This window comes from Thamnophis sirtalis, unplaced genomic scaffold (assembly GCF_051295495.1).
Source record: "Thamnophis sirtalis isolate CommonGarterSnake01/CBP01778 unplaced genomic scaffold, rThaSir2_p1.2 scaffold_11, whole genome shotgun sequence".
NCBI classification, from domain to species: domain Eukaryota; kingdom Metazoa; phylum Chordata; class Lepidosauria; order Squamata; family Natricidae; genus Thamnophis; species Thamnophis sirtalis.
The window spans coordinates 44,314,964-44,338,133 of NW_028261391.1; the positions used below are offsets into that span (position 1 = coordinate 44,314,964).

General features: G+C 43.3%; 1 protein-coding gene across 2 annotated transcripts in view; it reads left to right on the plus strand.

Moving 5' to 3' along the window:
• CRTAC1 (cartilage acidic protein 1) overlaps positions 1 to 16,396 on the plus strand; it is a 36,745-nt gene extending 20,349 nt beyond the window's left edge. Inside the window, exons 4-15 of one of the 2 annotated variants that reach the window (XM_014076487.2) lie at positions 1,245 to 1,375; positions 2,209 to 2,365; positions 3,159 to 3,293; positions 3,809 to 3,954; positions 4,410 to 4,546; positions 5,219 to 5,301; positions 6,096 to 6,196; positions 6,325 to 6,493; positions 8,378 to 8,526; positions 11,136 to 11,178; positions 11,377 to 11,520; positions 15,611 to 16,396. In XM_014076487.2, the coding sequence (XP_013931962.2) occupies positions 1,245 to 1,375; positions 2,209 to 2,365; positions 3,159 to 3,293; positions 3,809 to 3,954; positions 4,410 to 4,546; positions 5,219 to 5,301; positions 6,096 to 6,196; positions 6,325 to 6,493; positions 8,378 to 8,526; positions 11,136 to 11,178; positions 11,377 to 11,520; positions 15,611 to 15,618 (1,403 nt within the window). In that variant the 3' untranslated portion in view covers positions 15,619 to 16,396. Of the gene's footprint in view, positions 1 to 1,244; positions 1,376 to 2,208; positions 2,366 to 3,158; positions 3,294 to 3,808; positions 3,955 to 4,409; positions 4,547 to 5,218; positions 5,302 to 6,095; positions 6,197 to 6,324; positions 6,494 to 8,377; positions 8,527 to 11,135; positions 11,179 to 11,376; positions 11,521 to 12,072; positions 15,587 to 15,610 lie in introns of those variants that run through there. The other variant, XM_014076486.2, reaches the window with a different exon arrangement.
• Positions 16,397 to 23,170: the final 6,774 nt, after the last annotated feature.

Consider the following 23,170-nt stretch of genomic DNA (forward strand, 5'->3'; position numbering starts at 1 on the left):
TAGATTCTTTCTGAATAGCTTGTGGGAGCCCTGGACAAACGATTGCTCCATAACCCCCACCCCCACTTGCTCAAAGCCCTTCTTTAGATTTCTGGGGCCCTTTCCCTAGAAAACAACAACAACACCATCAAGGCCCTGCTCCTTCCAGAGTTGGACTGGGCCCTTTACCTGCCTTATTGATCTACTTTTGGTTCTGCTTATCTGTCTTCCTGACACACCTAATTATAGCTTTGCTGCTACCAAAAACTCCCACTCTTTAAATCAGCCAATCGTATTACTCCCGGCGTCAGGGTCTGGCCATCGATTTTTTCTTTTCCCTTTTCCCTTTATGATGTACATGGCTCTGTGCTGCTTTGGCACATTTTTCCTTAATGAATGTATTCTTCTGGACCTCCCTTACCAACACTTAAGCTTTGTTGGAGTTGCTGCATTCACGGCAGTGCAGTCCCAGTCACAGCCCTGCATACTAGCTAGTAGTTAGAGACTCACCAAAGGTGGGTGTTGAGGTGGTGAACCTGTGAAGGCTGACAGTCAGGAATTAGATGCTCAAAGCGGACAAGAAAAAAAAAGTATTCAGTTTGTAGTGACAAGGTTGGACAGGGATTGTTTGACAGTCACATGCACAATCTGCACCTACATACAAATTTCACACCTGCATAGTGCAATTGTGTTGTTTCAGGAGGGGCTTATGCCAAATCTTTCCACCTCTGATCCCTGGAATCTTGGAGCCCTTTTCCCTAAGGACTCAGCTGAGGTTCTAGGTGATGGTGTACCTATGGCATGCATGCCTAAAGTGGCACATGGAGCCATGGGGCCTGGCATGCGCAGCGTCGCCTGTTCCTCTTCAGGGTTTCTGGCACGCATGCATGTGTGACAATCAGCTGGCCTTTGTGTGTGTGCGGCAGTACCGAAAACTGGAAAAGCTCGTCTTCCATTTTCTGGTGTGAGCATGCGGCCAGCTGATCATCACGCATGCATGCGCATTAGTAACCAAAAGACTAGCTGGCCGGAGCACATGCATGTGCCAGAAACCAGAAGTTTATTTTCTAGCACACACATGCCTCTTCCCAGTTGCGGCCCAGACAAGCGCGTGCCCACCTGCGCTTCCTTTTCAGCCCTTGGTGTCGAAGGGACCGCCGTCTCTGTTCTAGAGAAACACCCATGTTTGACAAGAGAAAGAATGTACTGAGATGGAGTACAGCCTGAAGCCATAAGATGCTTGATGTCTTCTCTCTCTTTCCCAGGCGTAGCCACCTATACAGATAAACTATTCAAGTTCCGCAACGGGCGCTGGGAGGACATCTTGAGTGATGAGGTGAACCGGGGTGTGGCAAGCCGGTTTGCTGGGCGTTCCGTGGCATGCGTAGACAGGCTGGTGAGTGCATGAGGTTGACTCGCTGGGAGTATCATCTCAGAATCACTGGTCTCTGGCATATATGCAGGAGAAAGGAATTGGAACCAAAGAAGCGTAATCTAAGCTGCGTAAAGAGGAAAAAAAATGTTTTTGGAGAGGCCTTGTTCTCCACCCAGCCTCCCTATGACCAGGCTCTGCCCCCTCCCCCACAGCTGTCAGGACTCCCATCAGGGGCTGCAGTGCCAGGCGAGTGCCGTGCTGCTGATAAACACAGCCTGTCTGGGTGATTTATGCCCCTGTCACCTGCATTTTCTTCTCTCTCTAACTTGCGTGGTTTGTTTTCCAATGATTATTGCTAAATCAGGGTGCCGCCATGGGAGAACAAAAGGGGGCAGATGGTGGCTGACAAAGAAGCCTGGGGCAAACATGGACACGTGAAGACCTGGCATGTTCCTTTTGGAAGCCCCCTAGCAAGGATAAGAAAACAACCATGTCTGAGTGGACTGTTTTTGCTTGTATGTTCAAGGGTCTGGCATGGTGTTTTCTTTACCAGACTTATCCTTATCACGGCTGTGGAACTGCTATCCACTGGAGGCATCCAATATGCCAGACCGTGGCTGGAATATTTCGTGGCCTAATCTTGTTTTGGAAACTCAGCCGTTTCATGAATCAAATTATTGTGTTATACCATCACAGTTTACATTTGGGCATAATATTGGATTGTGTTTTGTTCCTCTGGTTTGGTGGGTTCCTATGTTATGTGAACCTAGCTATTGTATCCAATGTGGGGAATGGATGGGAATGCTTCATTGGAACGCTGGTTCTCAGTGATTCTACTCCCTTCCTTCCTGCAGGGGTCTGGCCGCTATTCCATTTACATAGCTAACTATGCCAATGGAAGAGTTGGTCCTCATGCCCTCATTGAAATGGATACAGCTGCCAGTGACCTAGAACATGGCATTGTGGCACTGAATGATGTGGCTGCAGAAGCTGGAGTCAATAAATTCACAGGTATGAGGGAAGCAGAAAGTTGCTATATTGCTGAAGAAGACCTGAGGATATAAACTGGGGAGACCTTTTATCAGAATGAACTCCAGGTTTGAAGGAACTCTTACAAAATGTCCTCCATGAGGTTTTCCTTTGTTGTGTTGCTCTAAGGTTCAGAATAAATTTATCTTTTAGTGCCATAGAATGTAATTTATGTTTTTTTCCATTTCCTCTGAACAGCAGCCCATTTTTGTTTTTCCTGAAATTCTCCATTCCATAATGCATTGTTGAGAAAAAATAAAATGGCTTCCAGCAGGAAAGAAAGGAGAATTCTCCATTTTGCTTCAGAATCTTCCATTGTTCCCTTCTTAAAATCCTACACTACCCAGGCATAACAGCATATCTGCTGCTTTAGGGAAACACAGTTGTAGCCACCAGCTGAGTTGTGGCTCCCAGAAACAGGCCTCTGAGATGGAGGGAAAACTTGCCTCACAGGATGCTGGGCCAGTCTCTGACTGGAGTCCCATTTATCTTCAGAGGTCTTGGCTCAGCATTCAGTCTGAAAGGCCCTGAATTCTTACCAATTTTTTTGTGAGAATTATAGAGCTTCAGAGTAAAATAGGGAACCTCACAATGAATTTCAGTGTTTTATCAATTTGTAGGATTCACTGTAGACAGAGATGGGAAATAGGAGAATGAATCCATTGTTGGGGTTTTGGTCTTATATTCAGGCTAGGATTTATTTCCAGTGCGGTTACTGCTTCACGGGGAACAGGTGATTGGAGTGCTCTGGAGCTTTCACTCCTCTTGTTCCCAGGGGGCCGGGGCATAGCAGTGGGTCCCATTCTCAGTGAAGCTGCGCCTGACATATTTTGTGATAATGAGAATGGAGCCAACTTCCTCTTTCAGAACCAGGGCGACGGTACCTTCATAGATGTAGCACCCAGCACTGGTGAGTATGCAGCCTGGCTGAGGGTGTTGGGGGCGGCATGTCTTATAAGATTAAAATGATTTATGTAGTTGCTGGACACTTGAAATCCTACTAGAGTTGAGATGTTTTTCCCCTATCCCAGCCTCCCTACTTCTGGGGAAGGAGGGGGTTATAAGTGCATCCAGGCTCAACCACCAGTTATTTAGCGTCTGGCTGATGATCACTGGAGTTTAACGAAATGTCAGCCTGGCATCCATCACCGCCGTGCTGCTGATGACAACTATTCTCTTTAGAAACATTCTTTCCATGTCATCAAGGGAATAGGAACACATTGGTGGGAAGGAGCTTGGGTGGGGGAGAAGGTGAAAAGCAGATTGCCAGCCCTTCACATGCCTACTCAACTAAACTAGCTGCCAAAAAACCCTCTTCTGTCCTCTGCCACCATGGAGCCTAAATTGTCCAAAACAGCATAAGATTCGGTTCAGTATAGCACATGGAAATGTTCATCCAGCTGACTTCCCTGTCATCCTCTGTAGGGTTGGATGATCCCTACCAACATGGTCGTGGAGTGGCCCTAGCTGACTTCAATCGTGATGGCAAAGTTGACCTAATCTATGGTAACTGGAATGGACCACACCGGCTCTATCTGCAGGTTAATGCAGGTGGGCGTATCCGCTTCCGAGTAAGTGTCGTCTGGAAAAGGGAAGTCCAACACCGGCATGTGCCTGGAATGTCCTGGGCTCTGAGCAGGGAAAGGGGATGTGGGGACTCTGATAATAAAATAATGTAAGAAATAATGGAGTACGTAGATTAGGTCCAATCACCAAAGAGACTGATGTCTATATCCCAACTGGATGACCAGAAATTCCATTTTTAAGGATTATCTCCCAGCTCAAGAATGTTCCTTATTCTTGCAATGTAGATTTGGCAGCATTTTCCTCATCTTGGTTTCCATCCATCAGCAGAACACTCCTTCATGAAACTATATAGACTTTTAATATTGCCTGCTACAATTAGCTTCCTACTTTTAGCCCAGCAACAAAGTCTCCAACCCCCTAAATCTATTCCTAATCTTTACTTCCTCTTGGTCCTGCTCAAGCCCAAGCCCTGCCCCACTAATCCCCGTCCTTCCCCCAGGACATTGCCACGCCCAAACTGTCCATGCCATCACCTGTCCGCACCGTCATCGCTGCTGATTTTGACAATGACCAGGAATTGGAGGTCTTCTTCAACAACATCGCGTATCGTGGCTCGTCTGCCAACCGCCTCTTCCGGTGGGTGAGCGCCACATGGCCACCAGAGGCTAGGGCAGTGGGCTCCCTATCTTGCTTGGCCCTGGATACTGCAAGAAAGGTTTCCCCGTAGAGTCTGGTGGAAATCACCCTGTCTTTAAAAAGCTGTGCATGCAAACTGAGAACATGAGAGGAGGCAGCTGGGAGGGGTAATTCTTGATCCATTGTACAACAGCATTTACTCTCCTGTGTCATAATCCACAGGAGTGAGATGGTTCCACCAGAACGGAAAATATCCCATTTAGTTCCAGCCACTCTTTATACGGTTGACAATGTTGTGACTATCTCACTACTGATACAGCAGTCTGTTCTCCTAGACCAATCCCTGGAGATTCTAGCTTTCACTAATTAGCACTTATGCACAGTTCCCATTAATTGTAGGCAATCAATGGCTTGTTAAACAGAGTTGCTTACATTTCTCTGACTAATAAAGTGATAGCAGCAGCATATGGCAAGTCTAGGGAGTCCGTGCCAAATTTATCATTTTGCAAATGTGCAAGGTCTCTTCCAGAGAAAAGAACAGTGGCAAAAGCAGATACAGCCTAGAGATCGAGCCTGTAGATACAGGGTGGTGATCACCAGAAATAGACTTTCAAAATTAAGGTCCTGTTCAGGGAGGACAACATTCATTACTGCAGTCCTTTTCTGCTGCAGGGTTATCCGCCGAGAACATGCCGACCCAGCTATTGAAGAACTAAACCCTGGCGATGCTGTGGAACCAGAGGGGCGTGGCACAGGTGAATCATTGTCATGTCTTTTGTGCAGCATGATTATCATGCATCACTTAGCAAGAATAAAGCAGATATAAAAGAGGTTGCTGTAACCTATTGGCAATGGTTGGGACAGACCTTCTGCCAGTGATGAATTGTGCACCAATGACCCCTCTCTGTGCCAGGAAAATCTAGATATCTGGGTTGTTGGCAGTGGGCACAGTTAGGAAATGTCAAATTGTGAGTGTAATGGTTTCAAAATAACAGTGTATTTATATGATCAGTTTGCATTAAATCTGTGTTTTGTAAACACTCAATGAACATATGCAAATAGTGCAGGTGTTTGAGGGAGAAAGGGAGAGACTGGCAAGTCTTCACCTGGGTTCCTGTGATGCATCGTAACAAGAGCATAATTATTTGTATTAGGCTCAGAGACAAAACATCCATGTGGCCTGACCCCATGGCCTATGGGTTGTTCCCATGATTGGCTGCCCTTAAAGCATATGAAGGAAGAGGAGAATGACCTTTGTGTGTGATTCCTATCAACAGTCAGGAGACTTAATTCCTGAATATCAGGAGTGGAAAGGGCTCTTATTAATAGAGGAGTTGGCACTAGGGAAAATAGTATCTCCGGAGTAAAGAGTCACAGCAAATACCACTGCAGAGAAACTGAATGGAATCAAGCTCAGAGAAGAAGAAACTGTCTTCTGGTTTTCTCACGTCGGGCATTATATCATTCAATATTGCTGTTAAGTAATGTGGCCCTTTCACAAAAGTGATGACCAAAGATACATTTCCTTACTGAGATTATATCATTTTAGGAGGAGTGGTGGTAGATTTTGATGGTGATGGGAAGTTGGATTTAATTCTTTCACATGGGGAATCCATGGCACAACCACTCTCAGTCTTCAAAGTCAATGAGGTAGGTTTAGAAAGTTTCCTCTCTTAACGTGTCTGAAGTCAAATCTATATGTCAACAAGCATGAAAGTCCTTCCTCAGTTCCATGACCACTTCATCCTTTGGCTGAGTCTGTCTGTCCATCTCCACAGGGCGCTGGCAACAACTGGCTGCGGGTGATTCCACGTACACGCTTTGGGGCATTTGCTCGTGGTGCTAAAGTTGTGCTGTTCACACGGCACAGTGGTGCCCATCTGCGCATCATTGATGGAGGGTCTGGGTACTTGTGTGAGATGGAGCCTGTTGCCCATTTCGGCTTGGGTGAGTGAGGAGGAGGAGGAGAGGCAGGGCTTGCAGAGTGGTGTGTGGCCCCAGGTCTCTTCTGCTCCAGCCATCTGCCTACTAGACCAAAGCAGGTAGTCCTTGACTTACATCTCTTTGTTTAGTGACCATTCAAAATTGCAATGGTACTGGAAAAAAATGATTTATGACTGTTTGCCACACTTAACGACCTGATCAAAATTTGGACGCTTGGCAAATGGTGTGTATTTATGATGGTTGCAGTGTCCCGGGGTCATGTGATCATCAGCAGAGTCACTGGGGAAAACCAGGTTCACTTAACAACCGTGTTACTATCTTAACTGCAGTGATTCACTTAACAACTGTGGCAAGAAAGGTAGTAAAATGGGACTTAACAACTGTCTTGTTTAGCAACATAAATTGTGGACTCAGATGTGGTCGTAAGCTGAGGGTTACCTGTAATATATATTACTTATTTCTTCTTCTAAATCAAATTTGAGAGAGAGAAACCTGGTGCAACCTAACACCACCTCTGAATTTGATAGGGTCATATGCAAACTGATAGTGCCATATGACCCTGAAATTGTTGCAAACATGGGTCAATTATTAACAAACTTCAATTAATATTCCCCCACTCTGTTTCACCCTGCTTTTTTTATTCTTGGAAACTCAAAAGCTTGCATGCTATTTTCTAAACCCTAACTTAAGAAAAGTATTGCCTTAATATGGACTTCTATTTTGTTTTCTTGTGACCAGATTAGGTTCTTTGGGGTTTTTTATGGATCTTCCTTGTCTCTCATCCTTCCTAATACTTACCAAACATCACCAGAAACACTGCAAACCAGAAGTCTGTAGAGATTCTTGGTCATCCAGGTCATGGTTGCTCCAAAGGTGGTTTTTCAGGAGGCAACTGGACTTTCTTGTTTTTTCTGTTGAAGACGTTTCGCTTCTCATCCAAGAAGCTTCTTCTTCGCCACTATCCTGCCAGAACTGAAGAAGCTTCTTGGATGAAGAAGTGAAACATCTTCAAAAGAAAAAAACAAGAAAGTCCAGTTTCCTTCTGAAAAAGCACCTTTGGGATTGCAAACTAGATAAAACATTAGGTCTGTCCTTTCACTAATTTATATTGTTATCTTTCTATTCCTTCAAAGCCTTTCAGTTCAGAGCCTTGTCCCTACATTCCTTCAATACTGCTAAGGTCGAGCAAACATACTGAAGAATCTTCATTACAATACATTTCATATTTTTAAATGTTTTCCCAAATCTGCCAATTCAGCAGCAAGTTTTTTAAGAGCTCTAGCAGCTTCCTACTTTATGGGGGATCCACGGATACTAAATTACTGCTGCAATAAAGCCTATTACCCAATCATAATCCTTTTCTTTGAAAATATTTAGCAAGTTAATGTTATTATCTTATCTATTAATGATAGCTAATTCATCCTCAGGAGAATAAAGGGTGTTCACAGTAATTTGCATTCCCAGAGAGTAGACTATTTGTATTACAGCGAAGCCCTGGTTTGCTCCTTCAGCTGTTTTTTTGCCGAAGGCACTGCATTTCTTCACACCTCATTACTCTTCTGCATCCTTGAGGTGGCTTGGTTTAGTGGGGCATTGCCAGGTTAGATTGTGCTGTAAGTGAAGCCAAGTGGCCCAGAAATTCAAGGAGACTATAATGCCCAAATATTCCACATCCCTGCTGGTCTTGCACAGAGTAGTTGATGGAACAACGCAACCCCATCTCATCTCAAGTTCTTTCATCTCTGTGGGGAACAGCTATTAAAATTTGGGAGGAGGAAAACTAAGCACGAATCTGAAGGAAGGAAAGTTTCTAACAACCATTCCTCTTTCTGTGGGGGCTGCAGTTTTCTCCATTATTCAACAATTCCCTGTGCTTTTTCCTTGTAGGACAGGATGAACCCAAGAGCCTGGAAGTGACTTGGCCAGATGGCAAGTTTATCAGCAGAGCTGTAGTGAGCACTGAGATCAATTCCGTACTGCAGATTCTCTACCCCAAAGATACGCCAGGGTCACCCACCATTTTAGTTCCTCTTGAGGTAAGCTTGAATTGAATTGAATTGAATTTATTGCATTTATATGCCGCCCTTTTCCCCGAAGGGGACTCAGGGCGGCTCACAATCCAAGTCAGGGAAGGGGGTACAGATAAGGGATAAAAAAGATGAACAAAACAATACACAATTTAAAAGCACACAACAACCATACCATTCGAGGGGGGGGGGCAAAAGCTCTTTAGCCCCAGGCCTGTCGGAACAGCCAGGTTTTAAGGGCTATGCGGAAGGCCTGGAGGGTGGTGAGGGTTCGAATCTCCACGGGGAGCTCGTTCCAGAGGGTCGGAGCAGCCACAGAGAAGGCTCTCCTCCGGGTAGTCGCCAGTCGGCATTGGCCGGCGGATGGAATTCGGAGGAGGCCTAATATATGGGATCTAATCGGTCTATTGGAGGTAATTGGCAGCAGGCGGTCTCTCAAGTACCCAGGTCCAATACCATGAAGGGCTTTATAAGTGACGACTAATGCCTTGAAGCGTATCCAAAGACCAATAGGCAGCCAGTGCAGCTCGCGGAGGATAGGTGTTATGTGGGTGAACCGAGGTGCACCCACGATCGCTCGCGCGGCTGCATTCTGGACAAGCTGAAGTCTCCGAATGCTCTTCCAGGGCTGCCCCATGTAGAGCACATTGCAGTAGTCCAGTCTAGAGGTCACAAGGGCACGAGTGACTGTTGTGAGGGCCTCCTGGTTCAGGTAGGGACGCAACTGGTGCACCAGGTGAACCTGGGCAAATGCCCCCCTGGTCACAGCCGACAAGTGGTGTTCGAAAGTCAGCTGTGGGTCCAGGAGGACTCCCAAATTGCGAACCCTGTCTGAGGGGCGTACTGTTTGACCCCCCAGCCTGAGAGATGGATAACTTGGCCAATTAGTAGGAGGGAAACACACCAGCCACTCGGTCTTAACCGGATTGAGTACAAGCTTGTTAACCCCCATCCAGACCCTAACAGCCTTGAGGCACTGGCACATCACGTCAACCGCGTCACTGAGTTGGCACGGGGCGGACAGATACAACTGTGTATCATCCGCATACTGATGGTATTTTATCCCGTGCCATTGAATGATCTCACCCAGTGGCTTCATGTAGATATTAAACAGGAGGGGGGACAGGACCGAACCCTGCGGCACTCCATAATTCAGGGGCCTAGGGGTCGATCTCTGCCCTCCGACCAACACCGACTGCGACCTGTCCGAGAGGTAAGAGGAGAACCACCGTAGAACAGTGCCTCCCACCCCCACTTCCCGCAGTCGTCGCAGAAGGATGCCATGGTCCATGGTATCGAAGGCCGCTGAGAGGTCAAGGAGCACTAGGACGGAGGCATGACCTCCATCCCTGGCTCTCCAGAGATCATCGGTCAGCTTCACAATTAAGCCAATTTAAGTTGGGTTTCAGTGTAACAAATGTGAAGTAATGTTCTCCATAATGAAAGCAATGAAACTAAAATGGGTTCCAAGAAACAAGATACCAATATCATGCTTGTTTACTGGAGGTATTACAATAATTTAAAAAAAGAAGATAAAAGGGGTGATTTTCCATCCAATTTTACCTTCCAAAAATATTTCAGTAAGATATCCAGCGACCCAGGATAGTGAAATATGGGCTTCTGGTGGGAAAAGAAAAAGACCCAGGAACATGGGGGCAGAAAAAGTGGGGGTGTTGTTTGGAGCAGTTTATAGCCTGTGACAATACCTTTAATATTGTTGAAGAACATCATCTGCTATCGGAGGCATTTGGGAAGAACTTGATAGGTAGACGGAAAGCCCAAACTGAGTCTACGCATCTGGCTGAATGTACAACCAACCATAACAACACAACCTTCCCATTTGCAAATACTGGTTTGTGAGTTATCAACTACATTCACAATAAATAGTGAAGAGATTCAAATTTGCACTGACAGTGCAATGCATATTTGCCCAGTGCAGATTTTTTTTCTCTTGCTACTCCTTTTTATCCAGAAAATCTGCTGTGTGCCATGATTTCCATACAAAGTCTTTGCTGCTGCATAGGAAGCACCGGCTTTTACATTTATTGTGCAAGAGCATCAGAAGGGATAACAAAAATACCCCTCAAGATTGGGTGCTGTATGCAAGTAGTCCTCAACTTATGACCACAGTTGAGCCCAACATTCCCATTGTTAAGCAAAACAGTCAAGTGAGTTTTGCCTCATTTACAACCTTTTGCTACAGTTGTTAAGAGAATCACTGCAGTTGTTAAGTGAATCGTGTGGTCATTAAGTGAATCTAGTTTCCTGCATTGATTTTGCTTGTTAAAAGCTGGCTGGGAAGGTTACAAATGGTGATCATCCCGGGTGATTGACAAATACATGCCAGTTGCCAAGTGCCCGAATTTTGAGGATATGACCATGGGGATGCCGCAATGGTTGTAAGTATGAGTCACTTTTTTCTGTGCTGTTGTAACTTTGAACAGTCACTAAACGAATGGTTGTAAGTCGAGGACTTCCTGTATTAGATACTGTATGGTCTGAGGCAGAAACTGCAACTACACAAATTTAGGAATAAATCCCTTAAAAAACCTATGACAAAAATGAGATTAAAGACCAATGGTCTCCTGATGATCTGTTTTTCCTTTTTCCCCTCTTAGTGTGGCCAAGGATTCTCTCAGCACAAGAATGGGCGCTGTGTTGGTGAGTCACCCACCAAGAGAAAAATCAGCAAATGCTCCTGGGATGACATTTCCTGGTTTCCCTGAAGTAGAATGACGCTCTTTGGTATCCAAGCCCACCAGTGTGGCTGATTTCTGAGACTGCTGGCACTGAGTCTGTCTTTTATTATTTCCCATGCTTTCTCTCTCTCCCCCCCTCTCTCACTTCCTTTCTTCACAGACATGGATGAGTGTGCAGAATTTCCTTTTGTGTGTCCAAGAGGCAGACCCATCTGCATCAACACATATGGTGGGTACCGTTGCCGTAGCAACAAGCGCTGTAACCGGGGTTTTGAACCCAATGAGGACGGCACTGCTTGTGTTGGTGAGTGATGACATGGGCAGAAGGTAATACCCTTTGGAGCTACTTCCCAAAGTCATCTAGAGAATTCATAAGAAGCTATCAGGCAGTGAATTCTGAAATTCTTTGTTAGATGGGAAGGAATGCTTGGAGCAGGAAGCAAATTAACCAACAAGCTTTTAAATTCACCTTAACTGATAACAAATTATTGCAGAGGGTAATACTTCCTGCTCTGTACCCTTGTTAAGCTGAAGAGAAGAATGATAGATACTTTTCCCAGGCCAGGAAAATTTGGTATCAAACATTCTGGAAACTACTAATCATTGCTGAGCTGCTACTCACCAATTGTGGTTTGCCAGAGGGAAACGGCAGGTGGAGACAAGGGTGCTTGCTTTCCTTCTACCTATTGCTTCCCAGCTATCACCGGCAGTTCCATGGCTAGAAGATGGTGGATGGGATTTTTGGACTTCTATGTGTGGCCCTGCATCTTTTCCCCTAAAGGCCGTCTCCTTGCTAAGTGCCACTAACAAGTGTTCTGTCCTTTCTGCTTCTTTTTCTCTTTTTCTCTGTTTGTAGCTCAAGTGGCCTTTTTCGGTGGATATCCTTCTTCAGGGAGCTGGCTGGGCTCGACCTTGCCATCAGCCCCTCTCCTTTCACTTTGCCTTGGACTCTGCTTTTACTCCTATGCACTTTAAGCCTTGCCAATAAAGGACAGAAGCAGCCTTTATGGATGACAGCCTTCCCTCTCCTCCTTCCCTCCATATCCTCTCATCCAGTTTTCTCATGGGGGGGTCACTGGAAACAAACTGAGGTGGGAGCATCAATTATCTAGCCCAGCTGATGACACTGGCACTACCAATATACCCTTTGCATGTTTTCTGGGAAAACAGAGAGGGCAGAGGCTCCACTAATGCTTGTCACCTCTGTATGGTGGCCATTTTCCTAGGAGCTCGCCTATAACCAAGAAGGTAGCTCTTGCTGGTAGTTGCTTGCTTGGTTAAATCAATAGAGTTACTCTGTGCCTGCTGGTTTGGCCTATAACACAACTGCTTCCCATCCTTCCTTGTGCTCCTTCTTTCCCTCCTCTCTAGCCCAATACAAACCTGGATCTTGGTTTGTCTGTTATTGAAATAAACAATCTTTCAGCTGGAGAATTGCTCTCCCTTAACAGCCCCCCACCCCATCCCACCAATAAACTATACACTGTCGACAAGCATCTACTTGCAACTGTGCTTGGGATGTGGGTGAAATTGGGGGCAATAGCTGATATTCAGAAGAAAATAGGCCAGAAAATGAGATTAGTGTTAAGCTATGTGCCTGTTTCCTTTATGCCAGACTGAGAGCAGTTGCATAAGCAGACATAAGTTGCTTGGTTTTACTTCATTTTAAAACATGTTGCAGCAACCAGTCCTGCTGAATTCTGCTCTCCAGTGCCTGGCACATCTGACCAGAAGTCCTCTCCTGGTAGCATCTCTGACTGATGTTGCTTCCATTTTGTAGCAGCACATTTCCCACTTGACCTTTCAACATTCCTACTACTTCTTTACCACATTCTTCCCAACCAAAGTCCCTTCCAGATGTATAAATGACAAATCCTAAGATTCTTAGCAAAGGTAAACCTGGCTTAGAAATCTGGAATTTAAATCCGTGCATTTGGAAGATTCCCAAGGTAGAAACACTGCTTTACCGTAGGCTAGTGGATATGACCCAATCCCGTGTCAGTGTAATGGTGAAGGTATTGGACAAGGACCAGAGAGACCCCAGGAGTCCACCCATTTTCGAACATGAAAGTTCACTGGGTGACTTTAGTCCAGACTTAATTTCTCAGCCCAGCCTGCTTCAGGAGGTTGAGAGTAGGGGGTAGAACTGGAGGAGGGATGCGATGCATGCGGCTTTGAGTTCCTGGAGGAAAGGCAGGATATAAATCTAATAAACAGATACAGGTAAACTATGGACCAGATGCAGCCTTTCATCCTTCTTCTGCAGCCAATAGAATTCCACTCACTTTGCTAGGCCACATATGGGAATAATCATTAGCTGAATGGCAAGGTGTGTGTGTGTGTGTGTGTGTGTGTGTGTGTGTGTGTGTGTGTGTGTGTGTACGAATTGAAGGCTTGCCTCTAAGCAAGCTTGTTCCAGGTAGCTTTTTTTCCCATCTGCCGATGGCAGCAAATTATAACAGGTTGATGTTGGGAAAAGGGCTAAACCTTCTTTGGGGAATGAAGTTCACCAGTTGGAAAGTATATAACTGTTGTGTAAACATAAATGGAAAGGAGACAGCAGGAGTGACTATGCTCTCTACACGTGTGATATATCTCTATGTATTGTGATTCTACCTTCAAATTTTGTCCATTTGTGCAACTTAGATATGTGGGGGCCAAATCATTCTTCCTATCCATGATTTTATAAGTTTATTATATTGTTAAAGGAAAAAATAGATGTCAGCAGGACACTTTTTTTTTTACTAAATATTGTGATTATGAGTAAAATGAGTCATGGTGGTGCAGTGGTTAGAATGCATTATTGCAGGCTAACTCTGCTCACTAACAGGAGTTCAATTGTGACCTGCTCAAGATTGACTCAGCCTTCTATCCTTCCAAGGTTGGTAAAATAAGGACCCAGATTGTTGGGGGCAATAGGCTGACATTGTAAACCACTCAGAGTACATAGAGTAAAGCACTATGGGGTGGTATATAACTCTAACTGCTAATGGTAGCGCTAAAGAAGGAGATGTTATGAGCATATCTTCTATTTGTTGCACAGTAAACACTATCACTTTGTATGGGACCAGTGTTGTAAACACACAAAGCACACATGCCAAGGGAGTTGCAACAGACCACAGATTGTGCTCTTTGTCTACAAGCGTGTATTCCATTTAGTAATTTTGCTCCTGACTTAGATCCACTGAAACCATGACTGCTAAGTAAAAGGTGAGGTGGAAAAAGGTCAGAAAGCAGACAATACAGGTCAGAAGAAGAAGAGCAGAGAGGCAACCATTCTACAGATGTCAACCAATGTGAACAGATGCCTGGGAATTCCTTCCCAAATTCTGAAATGATCAGTTAGTCCAGATGTCTCCAAACTTGGCAACTTTAAGACTTGTGGACATCAGCTCCCAGAATTCCCCATGCTGGCTGGAGAATTCTGGGAATTGAAGTCCACAAGTCTTAAAGTTGCCAAATTTGGGGACCCTGAGTTAGTGTCTACTGAAAGAAAAGATTGTAATTTATTTTTATAGGATAAAATTATTATTATTTAATTAATGAAATTAATAGTGAATCCAAACATTATATAACTTCAAGTTGAAACACAAATCCAGATGGATTCTTGTGCCTCATATTGTAATGAGACAAATATCATATTCCGCCAGTTTTTCTCTGGCTTCAAATAAATAAGAAGCCAGAGAGAATATGAATTCTCTCCCCCCCCCCCCCATCTCTCTTTATATCAGTATTTCTCAACCTTAGCAACTTTAAGCCAGAGGAGAATTCTAGGTCCAAACATCTTAAAGTTGCCGAAGTTCAGAAACACTGATCTGTATCCTCCAACCTCCCATCTAACCTGCAGCCACAACAGCAGGGTAGGCAGTGGACAAGTCCTGTGAAGGAGACCTTTCTTTTCTAGGTACCGGCTGTTGATAAAGGACTAGTGATGCGTTCAGATCTTGTTATGTTCCAAACCTCAGTTGCAACTGGGAGAAAGTTTTAATAGTGGATTGGGAATAATTGAGAGGGGGAGGGGTTGCTTCAGAATCTAACAGGAACAAGTTTCTCTATCCTTAAATAAAAGGATATGTAAAAAGAGGAAGAGCTCAAAACTTCAAAGAAAGATGCCATTCTTTTCTGAGCAAATGTTGTGCCATTCTGGAAAACCCCTTATTTAAATTTTATATACATGTATTTGGCGTTCTCTTTTTACCAGCTTTTAATACATCTGGAAAGTGTCATTTTGACTAATGTTACTTTTAACTCGCTTACCTATAGTGGGTGTTTTCATTTATATTTTCATTTCTTGAATTCACATAAATCTTCATTTTTCCTGTAGACTAAATAGGCTAGTGGGCAGTACAGATTAATTTGCTTTTTTTATTCTTTTTGGAATTTTCTCTTTATAGCAATGTAAAAATGGATCAAAATATTTGAATATCCTTGGTGCAACTCTAGAAGATTTTATGCTAACCCATCTCCGCTTGCTGCCTTGAATAGGTGACACATTATTTGCACACCTCACATCACCTTGTTGGAAAAATCCAGTTAGTCTCACCCCTGCAGTGCAAGCTACATCCTAAGAATGAGAGGTGCTTCCTTTCTGTATATGTTTCTGTTGCACAAAATGTAAAGGATGGTTGTTAAAGGATCATGAAACAATGTTGAAGAAGCACATATTGCTACTACCAACTACACCAGTCACACGGTTGGAGGGCACCAGGTTGTGGAAGACTGGCTGGACCATTTCACTCTAATTTCTTATTCCTAAACATTCACATGACTGAATATGTACAATGAAGTCTGCATGACTGGAAAACTCTCACCTGAGGTCTGAAGAACCACTGCCATTCTGGGTAGACAATCTTGACAAAATGAGGTCCATGGCATACTGAAGAATCAGAAGTGACTAAATGACAGAATAAAAATGCGGAACTGAAGGAACCTCTGCTCAACTTTTATGTTGGGTAGCTTTCTAAGTTTCCTGGTCTGTGGGATGAACTTGCATGAACAATAACCAACAGCCATTTGAAGTTTTAAGGTATCCCATTTCCTAGAATGCCAGCACTTTCTCAGGTTCCAAGGCGAAAGTACAGGGAACTGTGATACAAAAGTGCTTTTACAGCTGTTCTGTCACTTATAGTTGAATGACTTCATTCCTGCTATGTGATTAAAAAGATCTGTTATTGCATAAATGATGAATCTGTCTTATCACACAGCTGACTCTTAATAGCAGAAAAGACCTGAAACAGAGAGACACCATTGAAGAACCCAAGCTACACATGATTAAAAGGAAAATTTTAAAAGTTCTTCAGAGAAGTGTAAAGTATAGTAGTTAGAAAACCCCAAATATATTTTGAGCATGTAGAAGTGGTAGCCTGGAAAGAACCTTTGAGCAATGCTCTACAGGTAGGATGTTGTATGTTGAACTTAAAACTTAGCTGAGAAGAGGCATGGGCATCCAATTTGTTCAAGATATTTTTGGCAGCTGAGTCAAGAGCCACAGAATCTTGACAGTGACATAATAATACGACTGAAGGCTACTGAGATGGGCTTTTCAGCCCTTCTCATTCTGGTCTGTTGAGATAGGAAGTTAAATAAAATGTGTGCTTTAAATCTACCAGAGGCTAGTATTTACATTTTATTTGGCAAGTAAATTTATAAAAAATATGTTGCCATTATAAGGAGGTTTATTGTTGATTTTAGGGAACTTTAGAGGTTACAAAGGCCTGGCAGCTACATACTACCCCAAAAATCCAGGTTGTCCATCTCTGATTTAGAACCAGATGGCCATCTAGCAGCCAGTCTCTTCCTTTACTAAATAGAAAGGGGACTCATTCTAAATTCATAATTATCTCCCTTGGCATCTTAGTGATAACCCACCATTCTCTCATTTTAGAGAAAAGGGGTCTCTGGTAGAGTAGAAGCAATACAACCCACTCCCCTAGTTTTTTTTAAAAGAGGTACTGTAGAATACAAAGGGTTAAGTTGCTGCTTCAAACCTGGCTAATGAAACTCCGAGCACAAAATGCTGCTTTTCAGGTAAACTCTCAGGGAGAAGTTAGCAAAGCCATTCAAAGCCACAATGAAATAATCAAAGACGCTGGGCTCTGTGCAAAAGCTTCAGTAGAGAATATTGTTTCTTCTGAGGTTGAAACAATTGGCCTTTAGATGATCCATTGGCTGTCTATGATTCTGTGCTTCTGCTCAAAATTTAGTACATGGTAGGAGGACTGTGCTTTTATGTTTCATGAACGGAAAATAGCTGTGATATTTTATGGCAAAGTATTGGAAATTCACCAAATCATGCTAGCTAAAACGAAAGCAAACACACACCTGTCAAACACATTCATGGTAGTACACATAGTCCTCCACTTACAACAGTTCATTTCATGACTTTGAAGTTACAACAGCACTGAAAAAGTGACTTATGACCTTTTTTCACAGTTACAACCATTACAGCACTCCCATACTTATGTGATCAAAACCCAGAGGCTTGGCAACTGACCTTCTGACAAGCAAAAACAATGGGGAAGCCAGATTTAATTTAACAACTTCAGTGATTCACTTAACAACTGTGGCAAGAAAGGTCATAGAATGGGCAAAACTCACTTTTAAAATGTCTCACTTAGCTTAATTGTGATCGTACGTAGAGGACTACCTGTACTAAAGAGAAAGAATTAGGTACAAATAATTACAAATTTTAAGGAATGCTGGGTGAAAGAGGGAAGTGTCAAGTAAATCATAAACAACAAATCAGTTGTTACGGACAGCTTCCGTTTCCTCCTAGCCTGGTTTAGCAGTGGCTCTGTCTGCTGCTTCAGCTAATAGTGGCTGGATTCCTTGCCAGCCACATCATGTTGCTCAGCTGTGTAAGATGCCAGGCATGTGATTTCATCCAACTTCCATGAAAGGAAAATAAAGAGACAGGTTACATGGCCCACTAAGTCCAGAAGCTTAGAAATAATTACTGAGTATTTCCCCCTCCCAATGCATAACATCATTAGTGAGTTGTAACAACAGTTATGGAGCTCGTGCCCTCTAGAGGACAGAACCAAAATCAGAACAAGAAATGGTTTGAAGCTTCAGGCTGAAGAATGAGCAAAAAGCTTTCAGAAGGAGTGGCAGACATGTCTTCCAAGTGTTAATTCATACCAGCCTGGCTAACAGAAGTGATAAAATGTAGGAGACAACAAATTCCCCATCCTTTCGCCACTAGTCTAGATTTTTGAAAACCAGAGAAAAATAGATGAAGTTCATTACAATGTGTTCCATTAGCCATCTTGAGCTGCTATGTAGTTATGTAGCACTATAAGCCCATGCTAAGGCTGCCCTGAGGGAATGACTGGGATTCAGTACTCCTTGCTCAAAGAATTGGGGTGTATGCTCATCCTGCTTGCTGCTAAACATTTTCCACTTAATTTATTTGTATATACCATAATTACAGTCCTGTCTGAGTTTCCACTTCAGAAAGAGATTGTAGGTCTTCGCAACACATGCTTGTAAACACTGTAAAATACCTCTTGGTCCCCCTCCAAGTATTAATGATTTGGGATGAATAACCATGGGCACATCTGTGTCAAGACATAGGATGGGTACTCCTTTACTACTACTGTACCCGGTTGATGGCAATGATGTTCGTCAGGTATGTAAACAGCATTGGCTTAGCAAAGAAATAACATTCAGTGCTTTTAAACAAAAATGAGAGCTGTGGCCAGATGTGAAATTCAGCAGGTTCTGACAGGTTCTGACAGGTTCTGGAGAACCAGTAGCAGAAATTTTGAGTAGTTTGGAGAACTGGCAAATATCACCTCTGGCTGGCCCCAGAGTGGGATGGGAATGGAGATTTTCCAATATCCTTCCCCTGACACTCCCACCAAGCCATGCCTACAGAACCGATAGTAAAAAAAAAATTGAATTTCACCACTGGTTGTGGCCCAGAATCTCCTTTCAATCATCCTGAGATGTCTCTTAACACAAATGTAAATAAAGGAGTGGTTTGAAAACAGTCCTTTACAGACTGGATTAGAATACTATTTTGCCCGAAAGGTGTGGAGGATCATTAAGAAGCTCATGATCTCTTCCACCATTAGACTGAGGACGTTGCCTCAAGCAATAGAGCAGATGATGCTTAATGAAGAACCTGTGCTACACGTCTCTGTTGAGTTTGTACAATGGAAGAGACAACCTCCTCGTCAGAGAAAATCAATTATGAATCTAGCTGGCATATGAATCAGAGGGGGTATGATCTTGTACTAATCTCAGATAGCAAAACTCTTGAAGCAGCCCTAATTAGATGTAACTTTTAATGTTTCATTTGTGTATGGTTATGACCAAGGAGATTATTTTCTTTGCCAAGGCACAGAAATCTTACTGCTCACAGTAGGTGACATTCCCATTGTTGTTATCCAAATGCGGGTGAGAGAGATCAGCCTATGTGGTTCTTGAACTGAACTGATACCTTTCCTTGTTGCTGCCTGCAAGGTCTCTCCTTGGAAACAGACTTCAGTGTCTGCAGAACTGATCAGTGCAATAAGCTTCCTTACTGAACACTGCCTTGTACTCTGCCCAAACTACATAGCATGCATTAGCTCGTGTAATTGTAACCCCTTCATATGGCAGGTAAACTGTCCTCATTGTTAAGTGGCACAGGCAATCATTTCTCTCTCCCAATTCAAGATAGTCTTTCCTCTTCCATCAGTTGTACAGTTTAAATGAATGAGATATTCTCTTTTTACTTGAATCCAAAATAAATACTTGGTTACTCACTCCATGACCTTCATTGGGAATGTGGTAGTTTGCACCCCTCGGGTGTTGCCTGCTTCTTCTCTTTTTTCCTGGTAATGCAACAAGTTGAAGAAAGTTCTGTTACCCCAAAGAGGTATTTTTTTAGGCATGAACACCAAGCAAGATGATATCAACTTACCACTTTTCGGCTTATAATTTTTTAGTCGACAAATGCCACAGGACATGGGGTAGTATTGCAATATAAAATGTAAACAGGAAATCTAAGATCAATTATTAACAAGAATATTTACAGTAGGTGGAAAATCCAGATCTATAGAAGAGCTGGGCAAGATCCTATCCTCAGCCCCATTGCTGACCTTGTGGTGTTTAATATATCACAACATCACTTTCAGGAAGATGATTTTCAAGCAGAAAGAGTGGTCCACATTTTACTTTTGATTGCTTCTGTAATTTCATTCTGAATTACACAAAAGCTAATGGCTTTATTCCAAATCAACTTAAAATTAATGTTTATTTTATAATAAAATAGGAAATTATTTTAGCAGAACACATAACCTACTAAAATTTATAGGGTAAGAAATGTCTTCTTACATTTGAGCTAAGCCCCACTTTCTAATACAATCGACTAGCACATTTAAGTTCATTTGGTTATATGGTAGGACAAAGTAAAAGTCAATGAAGTAAGAAATTGATTATTTAAGAATAAGCTAAAGGGAGGAAAATATTCCTTTACAAGGAGATCTATTTATAGGAATATTTTATAGGCCAGGGAAGGAAAGAAGAATCTACTTCTTAATTCTAAATTCTACCTGCAGCAGAATATTACCAAAACATTATTGTAGCACTCTCTGATGTAATCCTCACAAAGATTATCTCAGTAATCCTTCCTGTTTAATCATACATGGGAACCTGCAGGGTATATTTTCCTGTTCCCTAAAATGAGTCTCTTCAGAACTCCCATCAGCCTAGCAGAATAGGCTGAATGGATGATAGTGGTTTATCTAAGAGCAATGGATGAGGTTATTATCAAGGAGAGATTGGAACAGGGAGATTCCTAGGTTACCCTCACACTAAAAAGATTTAATTACCCCTAAAATTTAATTATCCATCTTTAAATTTTTCAGCCTAGCTTCTGGTACTTATCATTACAGTACCAATTCCCCCACCTACTGCCTGTTTTTTATTGGAGTGAGAAGAAAATCTCTAAGGAGTCTCTATTGAGCAAAAGGTATTTGGGAGGAAAAAGCAACCTGGCACTCTGTTGTTGCAAGGTTGCGTTTTAGGAGAAATTCAAAATATCAACATAAGAGTCAGCAGAGATATGTATTCTGCTGTGAGGCTGACCCCATCTTTGCCTTACCCATAGTCTGCCTTGATTAATTATTGGCCTCTGATCTCTGCAAATTTGTTGACATTTTGCTCAACAGACTTCATTTCATCCAGCCAGGCATTTCCAAGTTCATCTGACCACTAGTTGCTAATTAGAAAACCTTTATATAATCTTTTCCATTCTCTTCCTTTATAATGACATTAGTGCTAAAAGCAGAGGAAGGAAGCAGTTGAAAAGACTGGTCATGGAACCTACCCTTCCCAATTCCACATGACCAGCAAATGGATTTGGGTAGCCAAGGAAGGAAGAAAACTGTATATATATATATTAGTGCTAGAATAGACAAGGGAGAATATCCATGTGCACTAACTTTCATTAGCACAGGTCTAAACTATAAAATACACAACATGTTTTTGAAAAACTATGACTGGCTTTGAAAAAGTCTTTCATGTATTGTATCAGATTGCAGAAACATGATGACAAAAATGTAATGGTTATCACACATATTTAAGGCAAAAAGCTTGGATTTAATCTTGTGTCAATCATCACATAAAATCAGTTTGAAGCTGGTTTTGATCTAATTGGAATAAGTGATTTAATTCTCAACTCAGATCAGATCAATGCAAGCTTATAGTGCTTATATTTTTTTTTCAGGGATGCCACATAATCTTATAGCTTTAATTTAGTATCTTAGAGTTGGGAGCATTAAATATTGTACTGTGTTTACAAAATGACAGGATCATTTGTTATCTTATGCTTGTCCAAGGTACCCATCTCATGTATTATATTTCATTTCATCAGTGTGAAATGTTGAAGGATGTATTGTATCACCAGAAAGGTTTTGATTATATATCAATTGCCTAAAACTTACATGTTGATGTTAGATGTGCTTCCTATCCTTACAGTTTCAAAAACACACTACTCCCACGATTCCCTGTGATCTTATCTGAAGGGCTTAATGAGGCCTGCTAGGTTATAGCTTTCTCTTATCCAACCAGCAGCAACCAAGGAATAGAGCAATAATTGCAAACCCAAAGTATCTTCCAAACCAAAGGATATTACAATTCACATCAGTTAAGTCTAAAACATTGTCGTAAGCAGGGCCGGATTTAGATGAAAAGAGGCCCTAGGCTATTCCACTTATGAGGCCCTTTCACCTCCCATTTTTAAGTTTGTAAATGTTAATAAGAGGTTCCACGACTACCTCTACGGTCGGCACTTTACTCTTGTCACCGACCATAAGCCACTCCTTGGGCTTTTGGCGGGGGACAAGCCGACCCCCACCATTCTATCCCCCCGCATGACTCGCTGGACGGAGTTCCTTGCAGCGTATTCGTATACGTTGCTCTACCGTCCGGGCAAACAGCTGGGGCATGCCGATGCCCTCAGCCGTTGCCCACTACCGGAGACGGACACCGCCCCCGTCCCATCTCTCTCTGTCCTCTCCATTGCCGCCTCCGGTTTCCCAATCTCCGCCGCAGACGTGGCGGCCCACACGAAGGCCGATCCGATCCTGTCCCAGGTCTCTTCCTGGGTTTTAAGGGGATGGCCAACAGACAAAGTGGCTGAGGGCTTCCAGCCCTTTAAAAATCGCCAGGCCGAGATCTCTCTCCACGGGGGGTGTCTCATCTGGGGGGATCGGGTGCTGATCCCCACCGCGCTCCGGCCACTAGTTCTGGATCTGCTCCACAAGGACCACCCGGGCATAGCACGAATGAAGGCATTGGCCCGTAGCTATGTCTGGTGGCCCTTGCTGGACACAGAGATAGCGGCCCATGTAGGCCGCTGCACGACCTGTCAATTATCCAGGCCCAACCCCCCTGCCGGGCCTGCTCGTGAGTGGGAGGCTCCGAGAGGCCCATGGTCTCGCCTCCACATCGATTTCGCTGGT